The sequence below is a fragment of the Rhagoletis zephyria genome, unplaced genomic scaffold (assembly GCF_001687245.7).
Source record: "Rhagoletis zephyria isolate East Lansing unplaced genomic scaffold, Rhagoletis_zephyria_1.1 Rzeph_scaffold_03501, whole genome shotgun sequence".
Lineage (NCBI taxonomy): Eukaryota > Metazoa > Arthropoda > Insecta > Diptera > Tephritidae > Rhagoletis > Rhagoletis zephyria.
Genome location: NW_016160584.1, coordinates 44,286 through 62,310, shown reverse-complemented (window position 1 = coordinate 62,310; position 18,025 = coordinate 44,286). Strand labels below are relative to the sequence as shown.

General features: G+C 38.1%; 1 protein-coding gene across 1 annotated transcript in view; it reads right to left on the bottom strand.

The window, feature by feature from the left end:
* Nucleotides 1–861: 861 nt before the first annotated feature.
* Nucleotides 862–18,025, bottom strand: part of LOC108369118 (uncharacterized) — a gene marked incomplete at its 3' end in the record, with an annotated part of 51,901 nt that continues 34,737 nt past the window's right edge. The window contains exon 2 of the mRNA XM_017624117.1: nt 862–1,510. Coding sequence (XP_017479606.1) covers nt 862–1,324 — 463 coding nt within the window. The remainder of the gene's footprint in view (nt 1,511–18,025) is intronic.

Genomic DNA, 18,025 nt, shown 5'->3' with positions numbered 1-18,025 from the left:
TTTTTTTCGACAATTTCAGGAATTCTGTAGTTAGAATTGTACAGCTTCTGCCAAAAAGTGTCTAAATAACTGCTAGAACTTAGTCAAGAGCGTCTATGAACTATAACGCAAGTGCTTTCAAGTGGTTATACAATGTCAAGAGTGAGAACTTGAAAACTATTACAGCAGGATCTATGAACAACTTTCGTAGCTACATAAGTGGAGCTTTGTTTAAAGATAGCACGAGTAAGAATTCTAACTCCAGAAACTATAAAAAATTCAAATTGAGTGTTTTCAAACGACTACTGAGACTTAGTAAATTTGAGAACTGTTTTTGTAGGGACAAAATTTAAGTATTCAACTTCAACTGAGTGCCTATAGTCTTTATTTATTGAATGGTCTAAAAGGAAATAGACTTTCCGAAGTTTTCATTATTTCGCTAATTACTCAAAAGTCAATAAAAACTCAAAAATAAAGCTGAGGTTAAACCTGAAAATTTTACCTCAAAACTGAATGAAAAGGGGCCATCTAGAGGCAGTCTTTGGAACTATAGGCTTAAGAGTTATCCAGGAAGAGCTTCTCAGACCTTAACAGGAATATAAGTCTAAAAATTTTACTAGTAATCGCAGACATTTCTGGAAAGTAGTAAGCTTCTCGCCTTAAGGAAACTCCAGTGAAAGTTTAAATTAAATATCCGCACATTTCGGTTATTTTTCGACGAAACCCTTAATAATAACTGCTTTGGGATTGTTCCCCCGGTCAGTTACCCACTTTTTTGGTTTATTTTTTAAATAATTCTATCTTTATAACTGTTATTAATAAATTTGACAGCTGTCAACTTGGACATTTTTAAAATATTTATATATATGGTAAGTAACTTACTCCTGCCACTCGCATCGATTGCATTGCCCATCTCCACAGCAACATTGTTGCCACCACCGCCACCACTGGCAGCGCCACCAGCACCACTTCCGCCCTGTCCCAGCACTACGCTTGGCAGTAAATCGATTTGCTGCGCACGCGGCGTACGCATATCACGATAGTCGCTGACCAATTCATCGCGTTCGCCGCGCAAACACGAAGCCAAACCGCGCGACGAGGTGCGCCGATCGCCGCGCTCCTTCTCCAACGAACGACAATACAGGTGTGTGGTGCGCTGCAGTGATTGCGTTTTCGAAGTGCTGCCGCTATTGTTGCCGTGGCTGCCGCTACCGCTGCCACCGGCGACATCCGGTGTAGCGTGCAGCAACGGTGGCGGAGGCGGTGGCAACACCAGTTCGTTGTGCAAAATTTGCATTGTTGGTTGGTGTTTGTCTTCCGGTGGCGATATTGCAACGCAATTCATTTTGGTATTTTGTTTGGTTGTTGCTTGGTAAGTTGACTAAATTCCTTTTTTTCAATTATTTAGCATTAGTTTCCTCTGTGTTTATTAATTAGTGCGCATGTTTTTTATATTAGTAATTGGTTTCATTTAGCGTAATCTCTAGTTATATTTGTTTTTGGTTACGTTGAACGTGTTTGTTTTTTCGTGCTTTTAAAATAAATTCAATTTTTAATACTTTTTTTGCTACGCGTTTTGTGTCAGCGCCTTCGTGAAATGATTTCATTAGTAGTACCGTTATATTTTCCGATAGCAGCATACCATAAATAGCACTCTTATGACTAATTTCACATTTGCGTTAATATTTTTTTGGTAACAATTTGCTGTAAAGTAGAAAAAAATTTATTTAGTTACATGCCTAGTTTGAAAAAAGTTGGAATCTGTACCCAAAATTGGCGCGGTAGGATGACAATTGCAATTTTATGAAGCTGTTACTTCTCAGGAATACAATGGCTTTTGTATGCGTTAACCTTGAAAACAACTACCCATAAAATAAAATATTCAACAAAGTTCTGATGAGACCATTTCTTTTGAAGACGTCCCGTGCGAATGCCTTAAAAACTGTCGAGCTTGGAGGTTTAGATTCCTTAGTGGAAATTGCAGACTATGTCCAGCCGGTTAATGTTCTCTCGTAGACCAAAATCTGATATCATCACCCCCAAAGAAATACGATACGATTTCCCACATTTAAGACCACGTTGTCCTTACCAACATTAAAGACAAAGTGAGAGGAACATGCATGTATGTATTTCGTTCAGTGAAACATCCAGGCAATAGGCGCCAGAACAAACTTACTTAGCCAATTCAACTTTTAAAGCTCATTTTAATATCAACTCAAAAACGATTTATGCTGAGGTAAGATTCGAGAACTGTTACGAGATATTATTTTGAGAACTTTCGACAATTTCTCAAGACTATTTAAGAACTATAACTGAATTCATTCCAAACGGCTTCAGGAACTCTGTAGGAAGAGTATCTGATAACTACAACTGGAATGATTCCAAACTACTTCAGGAACTCAGTAAGGAAAATTCGATAACTCCATTACTGAAGTGTCTTTACATTATTTTAGGAACTCTTCGAAATCTTGCTGGTCAAGACTTAAGCGACTTCTTGAACTTAACCAAATGTATGTACTTATTATTCAACATTTCTCTTATTGAAGTCCATTGCCGAGGTGGTAAAGACCATTCCTTCAAAACCCGCTTCTTCGGCGTCAAAATTGTACTTAAGAATAGTAAATACAGGATGGAAGAGAAAGATATATCGCACATTTGCTGCAAGAGTGTAAAAATTGGTTGTATTCATTTTGTGACTATGTCGACGGCTGAGTTGAAGATCGGCCTATTTTGGCAACCAGTTCGAAAATGCGCTGTCACGGAAAACTTTTCAAGAATGCCGTATTTCAAAATTTGGCTGAAGAACGACCTATCTTACCTGAAAATATAGTATATTGAAATTTTTTTTTAATGGGCAGCTCAGATAGGGCGCTTTTGAACCGACTTCTGAAATATAGCGTTCTTGAAAAGCTTTCTAAGAATCTTAGGGCATTTTCGAAGTGGCTGCCGAGATAGATCGATATTCCGCTCTGCTGTCGATATGTAAATTCAAAACTTTAACGCCGCTTTTATCGAGTTTTTTGATTTTTTGGGGTACAGCGCTTTGCAGCAAGTGTGCGATAGGTATTTGATATCGAATCGAAACACTAAAACGGTGAGCCTTGGCTGCTGCGTCTAGGTAGGACCGAAAACGGTTAGCCTTTGGCACCCTTTCGACCTTAAAAGATTTATGAGGTGGCATGGCTGCTTTCAGAAATTAGTAAGGAAAACCCAATCGAATACATTACGGTAAATGCCAGTCGTATCGAATCTAAAAATAAGGATAAATACATCGCTCTCAGTAACAGTAGTTTGAACTTGAATACAGGTATCAGGTGATAGATTTGTTTATATTAGGAAGATCTTTTCAAGGAATNGATGTCAGTCGTATCGAATCGAAAAATAAGGATAAATACATCGCTCTCAGTAACAGTAGTTTGAACTTGAATACAGGTATCAGGTGATAGATTTGTTTATATTAGGAAGATCTTTTCAAGGAATAGATAGTTGTCCATCGTGAGTACCCTCCGCCAGCGCCGGGAAGAGACACATCGATTCGAAAAAAGGGCTTATAGGTACAGTGAAGGACCTCTTGCTGACGCAACCGTTTTTTTGAACTGGAATATGTATCGGAATCTTCGAACCTAGAAATCAGGTNAGCTTATAAGTACAGTAAAGGACCTCTTGCTGACGCAACCGTTTTTTTGAACTGGAATATGTATCGGAATCTTCGAACCTAGAAATCAGGTGTTAGATCAGGTTAGGTTCGGACAACGAGTATAGAAAGTCCCCACAATTTATCTGGGACGATTAGTGAGTAACCTCTGTAAATACCTGGATATATTTTTTTATTGTCAAACTTATACAATTATATCTAACCCGCAGAGCACCCCTCCGCTATCCCTCACAAGCAAGCAAAAAAGCGAGGCCTCAAATACTTAAGTCGCTTACTTTGATTGGCGACCAAACCATTGTGTCCAGTTTTAAAATTTTTAAAATATTACAATAAGTTGTGTAATTACCAAAAATTTTTAACTAACAAAATTATACGAGTTACTAATTTTTTAGTTACGAAAATTTTATTTTTTTGAAACTTCCAAAACTATTATAGCAAGTTTCAAAATGTTTTTTTTTTTTTTNAAGTTGTGTAATTACCAAAAATTTTTAACTAACAAAATTATACGAGTTACTAATTTTTTAGTTACGAAAATTTAATTTTTTTGAAACTTCCAAAACTATTATAGCAAGTTTCAAAATGTTTTTTTTTTTTGAGTTAACAGAAAACTACTTATATCAAATTTTTCAATAGCCAAAAATTCGTATCAAAAATTTATGTAAAAAAAAATTCTTGCAGGTTTTGAGCATCCGCAAACTCGTGGCCAATTTTTGATTGCTAACAATTTTAGTTCGCCAAAAATCTATGTTCAATTTTTGAATATACATATCTATGTTTTAAGCTAACAAAAAATATATATGTAGATCCAAATTTTAAATAGCCAAATATTTATATGAAGGTATTAGATTACCAAAAATGTATGTCCAACTCTCAAATTAAAACAAAAATGTTAAAATTTTGATTTTCAAATAACGCGAATAGATTGCTAAAAAAAATATAAATTTTGAATTACCGAAATTTGATGTCCACTTTACAGTTTACCAAAAATGTATCTCACTGCGAAGTACCAAACATTTATGTGCAGTTTTTTTATTGCCAAACTGTATGTCCAATTTTTAGATTGCTGAAAAAAATTTTCCAATCTTTCAATTACCAAAAATTTATATCCAGTTTTTACTAAAAATAATAAAAATAAATGTCCGGAATTTAGGTCGCCCACTTTTGATTACGAAAAATGTATCTCTCCCAATTACCACAATTGTAAGCTCAGTTTTTACTTTCAAGCATTTATAAATATATGAATTCAATTTACTTTTTGTCAAATAATTTTTGATGACTAAGCTCGCATAATCCCAATAAATACATATACATATTCCACTTTTTATATTGTGGCTGCCTTTGCAGTTTATACCATTTTGGTTAGTTTTACCAAAACTTTTTCTGACTAAGCATAATTTCGATTTGCCTAAAAAAGAGCTTCAGCCCATAACCGGTCGATGTAGAGCACTCGGAAATTACTAAATCATGAGGGAAGAACAACAAAAACATATGTTATAGCGAATAAGCTACTAAAGTCGGTACATAAATAATAACGCATGAAAAATATGTTGACAGAATTTGTATGTGGGTGCTTAACAACATGACATAAGCACAAAAATAACCAAAAATTAGAGAATTATCTATTAAATATAATTTGTTGAGCGACTGAAGCACTTGCTGAAAAATTTAAGGAAATTAGGCAAGCAGCGAAAACTATTTTCAACGCGCGGCTGTGCCGCAAAAATAAACTAAAAAGATTATTTTTTTGCTTCTTTTTCTCTTTACTCATATCACTAAATTAAAATTCATACTTTTTTGAATATTTCTTTTTGTTATTTTTAATTCACTCATAAGCCTTTACAAAGCAATTTTCTTCGTTAACCCTCAGTGATATTTTCTATACTATATAAAAGCCACTACATTTTCAAGTTCAATACCCCAGCGCTCATAAATATCAAAAAATGGCCTCCATGCGCGTCACGTACTTANCACTCAAGTTCAGGGCGCATTTTCTTCTTTATCCCACCAAGTTGTCTTTTTGGCAAAAGTACGAAAATACTTTGGTTTGATATATATGTACGTCGTCTCGGCGGCGGTACGAGTACATTTGTAGATACTTTAGCTGTTGCCACCTTTAGCACATTTAAGTAGCGTTGTGCAACAAGTAATGGCGACATGGCAAGCAAACGAGCGCATGAATTTTCCCGCAAGCAAGCAAGTGTGAATTTTTTCAGGAAAAAAAAAATCACCACTACATAATTTCCAACATACATATAACCAAATTAAGTTTTTATTTTGATTCATTTTTCTACGCTGAGGCAATGAATGCTAAAGCATGAAAATTGTTCACACATGACGCTGGCGCTCTGCCGCTAAAGTAGCCAGATATGAAGTCAATGACAAAATTAGCCAGTGTAGTTGGACGAACGTAGCGGAGGAGTTGAAAGAGGCAGCGAAGTATTCGAGTTGAAAGTGATTAAAGGGCGCAGTAAAATTTCTGGTTGCTATATTTTGTTGGAGTGGAAATGGTGAAAAATACTAGTTTTGGTTTTGATGGCATACATATGTACTTATATAAGTACATTCGCTTATATTCGTTTCCTCAGAAACCTTAAATAAAAACTTTCAATAAACGGCTACTAGGAGGAGCGACTAGAAAAACCACAGAGGTAATAAGTTCTTTTACATGGTGTCAAACGGGTACAGCTATCTACACTCCGAGACTCTTGAATTCTATATCCCTGTTAAAATGGAGTTGAGAATTCCAGTAATCCCGGAATAAGTAACATTAACAGGGCAGAGCTGCTATTCTCAACGCGAAGTTCCAGAATTATCAGCTATCGGGAATGATTTTAGGCTCTACAATCACATTTTTGAGCACCTAACACAGCAACAGCATTGCTACTTTACCGACCTGGGCTGGAAACTATTTTGACAATCCACCGCAGGCAACTAATTAGATCTTATCAGTGTGGCTTTAGACCCGGTAAATCCAGCCTCGATCAGATTGTCACTATAAGCTAAAGTCTGGAATAGTTCCCCGAGAAAAATATCCACCAATGAAACCACTTTCAAACAAGAAGAGGTTTTGCTAAATGCTGCAATCTCTGAATTACGCATCCGCTGGACACCAATGCAGCTATGCAAAATATAGCTAAGCAACACCAACTGATGGAGGCAGCAAAGTAAAGGACCTTTTCGGAACGCTTGATACAAAACGAGCCTTTAAACGTCATCATGTGACGTTTGTAATCTGATGTGGGATAAAATAATTCCAACCACAAAAATCGGTAATAACTCCGACAATAACTTCAACCTTGGTGTTCAATGTAAAATTATTCCTATTATTCTTGCAAAAAAAGGTGCAACTTCTTTTGGAGTAGCCAACTGGTAAGTCAAGTCCTCTCTTGTGTTACAAAAATCGTACGGTACAAGTTTGTTTTTATGCCTGTCCACGCTTGAAGCATTCGTGGTAAAGATTCTGCGAAAGGTCGACAGAGCTTTACCGAGGGAGCAATGCCAAATAATGATAAGCTCTACAACGGCCTACCCTCCAGTACTGCTAGACTTAATCGCTACATTTGGACCGCTACTTCATCGACTCCTAGGTAAGTAGCTACTCTATTAACCCGTGGTAGTGTAGAGTCGAACCAGTTGCAAGCAGAATTGCGAAAAACTACGAAAGCGTGCGTCCATAAATCAGGCAAGTAGCTACTTTAGTAACTCCTGGTAGTGCAGAGAGAGCTGATGGTGAATACCGCCTAGAATATTGCCTTGTAAAAGTAATCGCTGAAATACACGGCAAGTAGTCGATCGGTAAGCTCGGCCTAGACGTTTACCAAATTAAAAAACAGGCCAACTTCTAAGGGGTTCCAGGAGGGGAATGTCAGACAATACTTTAATTTATGGGATCTTCAGTAGTTAAACTACCCAACAACATAAAGTGTAATCAAAATTTCGTTTTATAAAATATACTTAGAAGGGTAAAGTGCTAAGTCAAAAAGAAAATTATTTCGGTTACTTAAACTCTAACACAGAAACCTTCGCTCTCGGCTTTGGATAGGTCTTGTGGCACAGGCAGGATCATAATTTTTATATCGAAAACTAAGGAATTGAAAAAATTAGCTGAGTATGCTGGTGATTCGTTACGTACACTACTGTTCTAGATTTTACACGCACTATACACGCTGTAATGATTGAGGCGACTCTAGCCTTCGCGTACGCTAAGATGAACACTCAAAATCACATCAGAAGCTGAAGCCCAATAGCCATGACTAGAGAGAATTTTCTAGGCAGGAGCTGCAACCTTAGCTGAACCACGGTGCAACTGGTGTCAGGAGCTCAGCTTCCTCGACATAGATAACAGCTAAACAGATGTATGCGCTATATTATCGCCAGGAGGATTCAGTGTTGCCATTTTTTTCATCTTGACGAAGATCGTAGAGCGTTAAAGTGCAAGCCACTTGTGTTATTGGCCAACAATACACTTCTCAAAGTCATTCTTTCAACTTTGTTCTTGTAGAGTTGGGCGCTTTCGAAGTGGATGTCGATAGAGTTGACTATCCTATGAATTAAGAACGCCCACAATTGCAATGAATGGACGAAGTACTGTAGGACCGATCACCACTTGGTTTGAGTAACTGGCGTAACTTTCCAGAAGAGTGAAACCAATGGCGCAGTTTTCTCTTTTCAGCCCTGACCGACGAAAGGTTGTAATGCCAAATAAGTAGTAGGATAGGCACTTCCGCGAGAGCAGCTTCCACACCAGAGTGTCGTGCCCTGGTATTCGTGCCTTTGTCGCTGGCAAGATACTTGGACAATATAAAATGACTGCCTACGACCATAGGTAGAACTAAGTGGTGGAAAATTTGGCAGAGTTCTCACTGCCAGTAGTTTGTTTCAGCCCACACATCAGTGCGAACACTCGAATTTTAGGTGGTGAGCAAGGTTTTTTTTACCTGCGCCCAAGGCACAACGAACAACGGACTTAAGAACTGACTACTTGTGTTTTTTGGTTCTTTCGAAATGTACGGTGATTCAAAGGTAATGCAGGTAGTACTAAAGGTTTGGCAAACTTAGTCATGGAGCAATTTTCAGTTAAACAATTCCAGTGCTGAAAAACAAAATCATATGGTTTATAAATGATATGCAGCCGGAACTATGCCCAAAAGTTATGGAACATTTTGATATGCGGATCTGGTCGGAGGAGTGGTGGTAAGCAATTTTGTCAAATTTGATTTGAAGGCAAACCAGTTTAGGCAAGGCGCCCGCTAGAGGAATGGCAAGCGGTCACAAACGTTACTTTAAAAACCTTGAGATGAGTGACTATGGTCTATGTTCTAAGCCGATTAGCGGAGGAGTTGTAGACATTCATTGTAGTGAAGAAGCTTGTCAATCTAAGGTAGTTACGTAGCTACATAACTTTAGCGTCTCTATAAATACTATAAGGTACTTGATACATACAGAACTCAAGCTTCGGGGTACGACTAGTTGCTCTACCGTAGAAGTGTTTCAATCTTTGTTTGGGCAACATTTTACTGCCCATGAAAGATTGATAATATTTTGTAGTATATATCGCCCGGAAATTTGTGAGAGCAAGAAGAATTGTTATGAAAGCTAAATAAAATCTAAAGACAAATATCAAGGAATTTTTAAGACATTTTGATTGAAGGTAAACTTAGCGGAGGTATACTTAAATCAAAATACGTCAAGAAGAAAAAGTAAGGTCGGAATCAGACTCCGCAAAAACAAAAAAAAGCACACAAATCTGGGACTACAGATCGTGCATAGAAAAAAGGGCGCAGTTTGAAGCTGGAAAAGTTATATATGTACTTTAGGGCGGGTCAATTCGTATGACAGATTTTTTTGACTATGCGTGTATAGCGCAGTAGGATTCTAAGCAAATTTTCCGAAGAAACTATGGGTCTTGAAACAATTTGGAATTTGCCGAAAATAGGTTTTTTATCTGTAGTGTCGCAAAGAAGTGCTTAAATTTTGCATAAAAGCATTCCATAGAAGATTTTTTGATATGAATCCATTTCTGCACTTATCTTTCACTTAAAACTTCCACCAGAGAGCGCAACAGTGCACATTTTCAAATTTTCTTCGAAACCTACTTTCGTAATTTGGCAAACTCCAAATTGATTTTAGACCCAGAGTTTCTTTGGCAAATTTGCTTAGAATTACACGCAAAATCCCCCTATGTTATACGCGCAAAGTCAAAAAATAAAATAAAAAAAATTTACCCGCCCTAATGTGCATATGTCATTCAATTAAATTTTAAGGCGAATACATCAAGTAATAGTATTTTTACTCTATAATTAGGTTTTTTAAAACACCTCTCATGGATAATGAAAATCTCTGAGCAAAGATTCAAATTTTAATTACCTACCTACTACTTATCTCCGACTTCAAAAAGCTTAACGCCACACAAAACATCAAAGCGCCTTTCGCCAAAGTTCGAGAAAGATACGAAATGGAGATAAAATAGCAGAATCAGTTCAGATTATTGGCAAAAAATATGCTCCACATAGCTCAATTCAGTTTTAATGCTATTTTGCATAGCTGCAATAAAAATGCAACAATCAAGGAATGCAAGGTTACCGAATGCGCAGCGAACAGTGCAGCGCCAAAGCAGAAAAGTATTAAATTTAAAAGCTAAAAGCAAATCCCAAAAAATTACTTGTACAATAAAAATTACTTGTAGTATCAAGAGGCAAGCGCCTTAGCGAAAATCATAGCGCTGGCGACAGAACGCGCCAGTGACAATTTTTTTAATTTTTTTTTTTTTAATAGACATTTTTTTCTTTCTTCATTACTTTATTATTTTTTATTTTTGCTTTTGCATCTGCATGTTTTCCCTTCAAAATGTTTGCTCTCATTTTCGCGCTGCAATAAAATTACATATGTGCGAAAATATGCAAAATGTAAAATGCATTGAGTGAAAATCATGCGAGCCAGTAGTCAGGCAGTCAGCCAGCGAATGCGCCCATACATCACTGCCACATTATTTTCACGGTGCGCGCGCAAAACACGCATGCAGCGCAGCAGCGAACGCAATGGCGCGCCGCGGCGGCAAGAAAGCAATAAAAGTGGCTATGCAAAGCTGCTGCAGTGGCGATGTCTGCGCGTGCGAGTTGCCGCCACATTAATGCAACGCGTTGATGGCACGGCTGCTGTTGGCCGTTTGTGAAGTTAGCTAGCTGGTATGGCGGATGGAAAAGGGGGTGCCGCAGGGTGACGCAAGGAGGCGATTGGTTTCGGAGTAGTGAATTTTTTTGCTTTCTTTTCTTCTCAGACTACTTACGCGTATTTTGTGCGCCTAGGTCGTCAGGCAGCAGGCGGTTTGAGAAATATGCAGGATGCTTGGTTTGGTGACTTTTACGAGTCACTTAACGCAAACAATGAATGCGCAAATAAGTGCAAAAACGAAAAACGGCAAACAGTGGCCGGTTACGGGCCAACATGATAGCAGTTTTGCAAATTAAGTCGTTTATTTGCTAAGCTGCTGAGGAAATGAAGTATTGGCTAAAATTGGGACACTCCTAAAGAGAATCAATCTTTGAATTGACTTTTGTAAAGGGCCGTACAAACAGAGACTGGGCGCCAAAAGTCCGCTGAGTGAATCTTCCGTGAGTGTGTCACCTGGGAAATGAACATACGCGACGCGACTAGTCGGGATCGCGATCTCATTTTTGCTACTAAATTATAATGCGGAAAGCTTGCCCTTGTGGTCTGACAAAGCCTGTGACAAAGAAGTGTGAGTTTTCTCCATACGAACCACTGGTTTCCGGGAGACTGAACGACGGTAATTGAACAAGCGTCCGGCCTACTATTTACTCGCGCGAATTATACCGTAATGTAATTTAGCACTGAGCGTTACAGTAAACTTATATTGGCTGCTGGATGCGTGCCTTGATAACTTTTGTACAAGGCTTAAATCCTCGTCTATGTTACCAAATAGTAAATGGTTCATTCGACGGCGACCATGGCTGGCTTTGTATAATGTTCAAAGTCCGTCACTCTCACCATCACGCATACTCTCAAACGATTCTGCGTCAAACGTCACGTCGCACCTCTTACTTATAAAATTACCACGGGATCAGTTGGGTCACTGCACTTTCAGACCAAAATTCTGGCCTTAAAACATTTCAAAGGTAACAAAAGAATATTGAAAACCTCGGAAACCGTTGGACTCGAAAATTTTCGAAAAAGTCCCGCATGAAACGTTAAAATTAGGAAAATTTCGCCCGAAAGGTTCCGAAGAAAATTCCTAAAAAGCAATATAACTCCGAAAATACCCAACGAATTTTAAAAAGAAATACGATAATACCGACAAAGTTTCGAAATACTACGAAAATAATTGAACTTGAAAGCTATTGCAAAAACAACACGAAAGTTATAGAAGATTCCTGAAAGATCCATTTTAAAATTACCCCAAGTCCCCCCAAAAAGCCTAAACCCGTTGGACCTGAAACCCCAGCAAAAAAACCGAAAAGATATGTATGAAAATATTAATAAAATCCCGAAAACCTACCAAAAATTATGAGTCTGAAATTTCCGCATAGAACACGAAAATCGAAAGATACCGGAAAAATTTTGCTACGCCTCCAGTAAATACGGCAAAAATGGGAGAGAATTTGGATAAAATCCCGTAAATAAAATACCGAGAGAAATTTTAGAAAACTAAAAATTTTTGGATTCTTTTATAAAGGCTTAAATAGAAAAAGGAAATTATTGTAACGGAAAATTCGCCATTTATAAACGAGTACTTTTGCCTTAACGGTGAGTAATACAAACATATTTCCGACAATCCGACCACTCCGACTCAGTATATCAAATATCGAAAGTGTTGGTCGTTCAGGAAGTAGCGCGTTATCTCGCGCAAATACCTATAGGCAAGAAACAAGACTGCACGTTCCCTGGCAAACAGGCAGCACCGAAAGCTTTAAGCTCTTTTATAGACAATATAAAGTTGTTCTAAATTCCGTAGAACTTTGATTGGCACAGGCCAGCATTATAGAATTCAACTTGTATGGGTGCATCGGTATATTGAGGTTAATTGTAGGTTAGGTGAATTGGCAGGGAAGGTTAATTTCCAGCCTTTAAAGCACTGATGGGCACTGCCTTGCACGCGGGCAAAGCTCTTTAAAGCTTTCTATACATTTTGTATACGCGCGAGCAGAGTAAAAGCTCTCTCTGCCAATCGCTACTTTAAAGGGTTTCTTTTTTGATTTTCGGTGTTTCAGACAGGGCAGGAGTATGATGTATTGTGGAACGATTTTCCGCCATCCTTTGTTAAATTTGCCTTGGAGACAAATCGGTTTCGGCGCTATTCCATCTTCTGTGCCGCGCCACAGTACATATTCTAAGCCTGACTTAATGCCTTTAATTTCATGACCCTAGTAGTGAAGGTACTGGACTATTGTCGTGGTTGTAAGTAGAAACTCAATGCAGAGATTTCACTGGTGAAAATGAGAGCTTTTCGCTTTGGCAAAGTTCATATCGCCAACAAAGTGATTTATACCCGAGTGAGCCTTTTAGCATCGGGAATGATTGGTAAGTTCGTATGGCTTTACAGCGGGTCTTTTTCCACAATCAAAACAATCTTTCCAACTTAAACTAAAAGTATTAAAAAGCATTACACAAAAATATATTTTATTTTTTTTTCAGAACTTCCATCGTCCGCAGCTGAGTAACTTCAAGTGTTGTATGTTTATTCAGCCTTTAAAATAATTTTTTCAATACTATCCACACCTCAGAGATCACCAATTTGTATGGAAAATGGCAATCGACGAATTAGCGTCAGGTTTGTATAGCTAACTACATACGTATATAATTTTCTGGATATGTGCTTACATTTTAAATTTTTGTATATTTTTCCTTACCATTTTTCTTTGTCAATATGATCTATGTAGAGTATTTTCTAACATTGCACAGGTGCTAAGCTCAAACGAAAACAAGGAGAATGAGGTGGNCTCTCTCCCTCAGAAACAAGGAAAAAGTTAAGCCTTAAGCGTTCTTAAAATGTAGGTGAAGTGCTACTATGCATGTATGTATATATAAGTATGTAGCTGCAATATTGTCTACGAAAACACTCAGGCCACTAAAGAGAAGTAACTACTTTTGACTACTGCCACTTTCAACTACAGCCACACACACACACACACGCACACAGTAGACAGACAGCAAAGCTTGCCACTTTTCCATGGAAATGCAGTAAAATTACAGCAAATTGCTGTTAAGACAAGTTGCAAGTGTTTTGTGTAGGGCGTGTAGGCATAAAAACATTTGCAGGTAGTACAATCTGGATATACTCGTATGTAATAATAACAACATTTTAGCGCTTACACTTTTGCTAAGTGTTTGGCCGAGCTTTTCCCATTAAATTGGTGATGTGCGTCTTGATTTTGTTACCCAAATGGAGGGACGACGCCTCCGAACGGCAAATGGATTTTATGAGAAGCTTTTTCATAGTCTGCTGAGGGGCGAATGCTGTTAGAAAAATTTTGTTGCCCGGAACAGGGAGCGAACCCAGGCCCTGCGGAGTGGTAGTACGCACCTCTAACCGCTTAGCTGCAACGACCGCTCGTATGTATCTACAGCTATAACCAACTAAGTAGTAGCACCCACTGACAAGTGGGTTGGTACACACTTAAATACATATGTACAAATGTGCACGAAAATGTTGAAAAATTGCATGTAGCACAAATGATACTCGCACCTTCGTGGTGTTGTTGGTTAGTTGGCGAGGGAAGGGCTACTCAGCGCAAATGAACTTTGTGCACCCACTTGGCTGCAAGCGGGTAATTAGCATAAATTGCTGTAGCATAGCTTAGGGAAAAGTAGGTACCTCGAACTTAATAGGAAGCGAAATGTTTAAGTGCAAGCGTAGTTTTGACTCATTTGGAGAAAACTTTTTTAAAATTTTAGAAAGCGAGTACTATACGTTTTGGAGGGAACCCAAAGTTTGAAGGTACTGAATTCAGGTAAGTAACAATAGGAGCCGGTCATTTAAAGCGCTCTCGGTGCTGCTAATCAAAGTACTTCTGGGAGCATATCGAGAGCAATACGAAATTCTATAGTCTTCGTGAGCAGCAACCGCAGCGGTCTACAGCTGTGTACTAGCCTTAGGTAAGTTTGCTTAGGAACGCGTGTATGCAGCTTATATACTTCAATTCGGAGGTAAGTTTGTCCATCGTGAATGCCCTCTATTAGCGCCAAGAGCAAAGATATACCTCCAACCGAGGTTATATCAAAGCGTAACCATAGTGTCTGTTAAACCACTAACTTCCACGTCTGAAATGGCGATAGTTTCAATTCCTATTATCTCTGCCAAGCCGATGAAAGAGATATGAAACCAAGTGCTTTAATTGCCGGGGGTCTGAAGAGCATTGTTATAGGAAATGATGAATTCATTCTTCGTTTTCCTTAACTCGGCTACTTCTGCAGAGCATCGGATTCTCACCCCCGGATTGGTTTGGTGTCAAAAACTACTGAGTTCGTTGAGCCTCTTAAGCCTAACAATTGAGCTTTGGCCATAGCTGTGCCAGTTAAAAAGACTTCTTCGGTCTTTCCTCGACGCTCCGTCTTCATAAAGATTTGGATTCAAGGATAAATGCCCCACAGGAAAGGTTATGGTTGGTGGTAACCAGCATTTAAAAAGAAAATTCAGAGGTTTAAAATTTGTTCTTTTCTGCAAGCCCTCTACAATGAACAATAACTTATAGACTATTGAGAAAACCCCGCGTTCGGAGAAGGAAGTAGTTTGAAGTCAGTCCCGATACAAGGTGATTATACCTAAGACTGCGTAGCTTAGAATCAGTATTGAAATAATTTAATTTCATCGTATTTCTCTTCATTTTATTTAAAATCCGTGCGCACTAGATCCTTTTAGATATCTCGTATAAACCTAGATTTAGATATTTCGATAATATTCCCACCTAATGCGTCAGCAGTAACTGCGCTTGATACATTCGATTTTTCCAAGCACAGGGGCCTTTTGTACTCAAGGCCTAAATAGAGAGGATTTGGAACATAGGCATATATGAGTGGGATGGGAATTCGTTGCTTATCTGAAAACTTACGAGACTCCTTTATGAATCTTAGCAGGTTTTCGATAGAAAGACAATGTAGCTTGCCCTTTCTCAATACACCGAAAATGACCACGTGAATGTGGAAAATATTCTGTACTATCCTCATCTTTCAAACAAGATGTACTCAGTGGATCGTCGATGATGTCTCCATGGATTGTGTCCCGTGTAGGGCGCCTCCTTCTCTGTCTGTGAAGGAATTTTGCTACAACCCTGTCAAGTGTTTTCAGGAAACACCGAAAAAGAACTCAGATATTTTATGGCTGACTTATCTTCAGCGAACTAACAATGAAACCAAATACCCGATTATCTATTGGCTTTCAAAATAAATTGACGTCGCACAGTGGAGCAAGCAATCGATTGTCTACATAAATGCAGCTACCTCTGGTGGGAAAGCCATAAGGTACATAGATTGTAAGCCTTAAGGTTGATGAAGATTTCCTTAGAGTATACATTCGACTGATTCCCCAGATGAGTATGACACAGAAAGTTACTAGCATTATTATGATATCATAGAGCCAGGAAATAAGTCTCAGTAGGTTCTACTGAAGGTGCAATACGAATGCACTTTTTCTTAGGATTAGGTGGACGTCTAGCAGTGCAGTTTACTTAGTCACCAAGCTCAAGTACTCTTGGATGAGGTAATAGATGGTATACAAAAGTCTACTGCTCCCAAAAAAAAAGTGTCACATCATCTGCATCCAGCAAACGGTAGCACCTGCTCATCGGTTATTAAAATGCTTTTCTAGAAGCATTTTGGAGCTAAAAGCAAAGCATTTTTTGATGTTCAATTTTTTTTTTTGATTGTTCAACTTCATGACTCAGATGCGAACAAATAATCAAAATAATGAAACGAAAATCTATTTTTCGAGGAAGCAATTGAAACAAATTGAACAAATATTTTAGCCCTTTTCACTGAAGGTCAGTTTTGTGATATCTTTACCGTTGATTCCATGCAAAAAGCTCCGCTCCGCTTCATTCAGTGTGAACACCAGCAGCTCCGCTCTTCCTTACTTCGCTCGGCTTGGCGAATTGAAGAGAGTTAGTAGCTCTCAACTGTCAAACAGTGGTGGGCAGTTGAGGTGAGAGATTAGAGGTACGTACGAAGACAGGTCAACGCAATAATTAACAAGCGCAACAGTAATCGAAGGTAAAATAAAAGTAGTGACAGCTGAGCAGAAAAACAAAATTTAGCTGGTAAGTAAAAACAAATTCTCCAGAATATCCCAGAGTTCATATAATTGTGGGCCCATCTTTAGCTTAAAACCACTATGAATATGATTTCAGAGTACTGCTAAAATGGTAAAGAGGTGGGTGAAACAAAATCGGCAAAAGATGTAAGCATGAAATTACATAGCACTCAAGAGAATAGGCTGAAGTTAAAGGAATAAAAGAAATAAAAAGAAAAAAATAATTGAGAAGAAAAAGAGCAGTAAAATGAAAAAACATACGTAACAAGTAAGAAAGTCTAAGTTCGGGCGGAGCCGAACATTAAATACCCGGCGCAATTATTAAATATATGTTTTCCACCTTTCCGAAAACTACCGCTACACGATAAGCCGGGGTGTATAAATTTTAAGTAAATTAGCGTCCTTAAATTTCGAAATATTGAAGTTTCAAGCATTACTGAAATATACCGTTATATTAAAAGCGGTCGTAATTTAGTCCGATTTCAATAATTTTCAACGCTTTGCTTTTATGTGGCAAGCACAATAATCATACCGAGTTTGGTTCAAATTGCTAGAACGTTTAGCGAGATACATATATGTGATCATAAGTGGGCGGTGCCACGCCCATTTTCCAAAATTTTATCATAAGCGTATTTCTTGGTAAAAAATTGTTGCAACCATCAATTTTGAATAAATTAGCTTTAATATTTACTGATTTATCGAGGATTTCGTATTTTTCTAAATTACCGTTATATGGGATGTGGGCGTGGTTATTGTCCGATTTTAAAAATTTTCGGCCATTAAATATGTTGTAGCAGGATCAAGAACTGTGCCAAGTTTGGAAGAAATTGGTGCAGCGGTTACCAAGATATACGCATGTAACCATAAGTAGGCGTGGCTACGCCCATTTGCCAAAATTTTTTAATATTCTTATTTTTCGTCTAAAACTCATTGTAAATATCAATTTTGAGTGAATTATCTTCAGTAGTTACTAAAATATCGCAGTTTTCGTATTTCTGAAAATTACCGTTATATGGGAGGTAGGCGTGGTTATTGTCCGATTTCGCCCATTTTCAATACCATCCGTCCTACGCCCGAAAGAAGTGCACGTACCAAGTTTCGTTAAGATATCTCAATTTTTACTCGAGTTA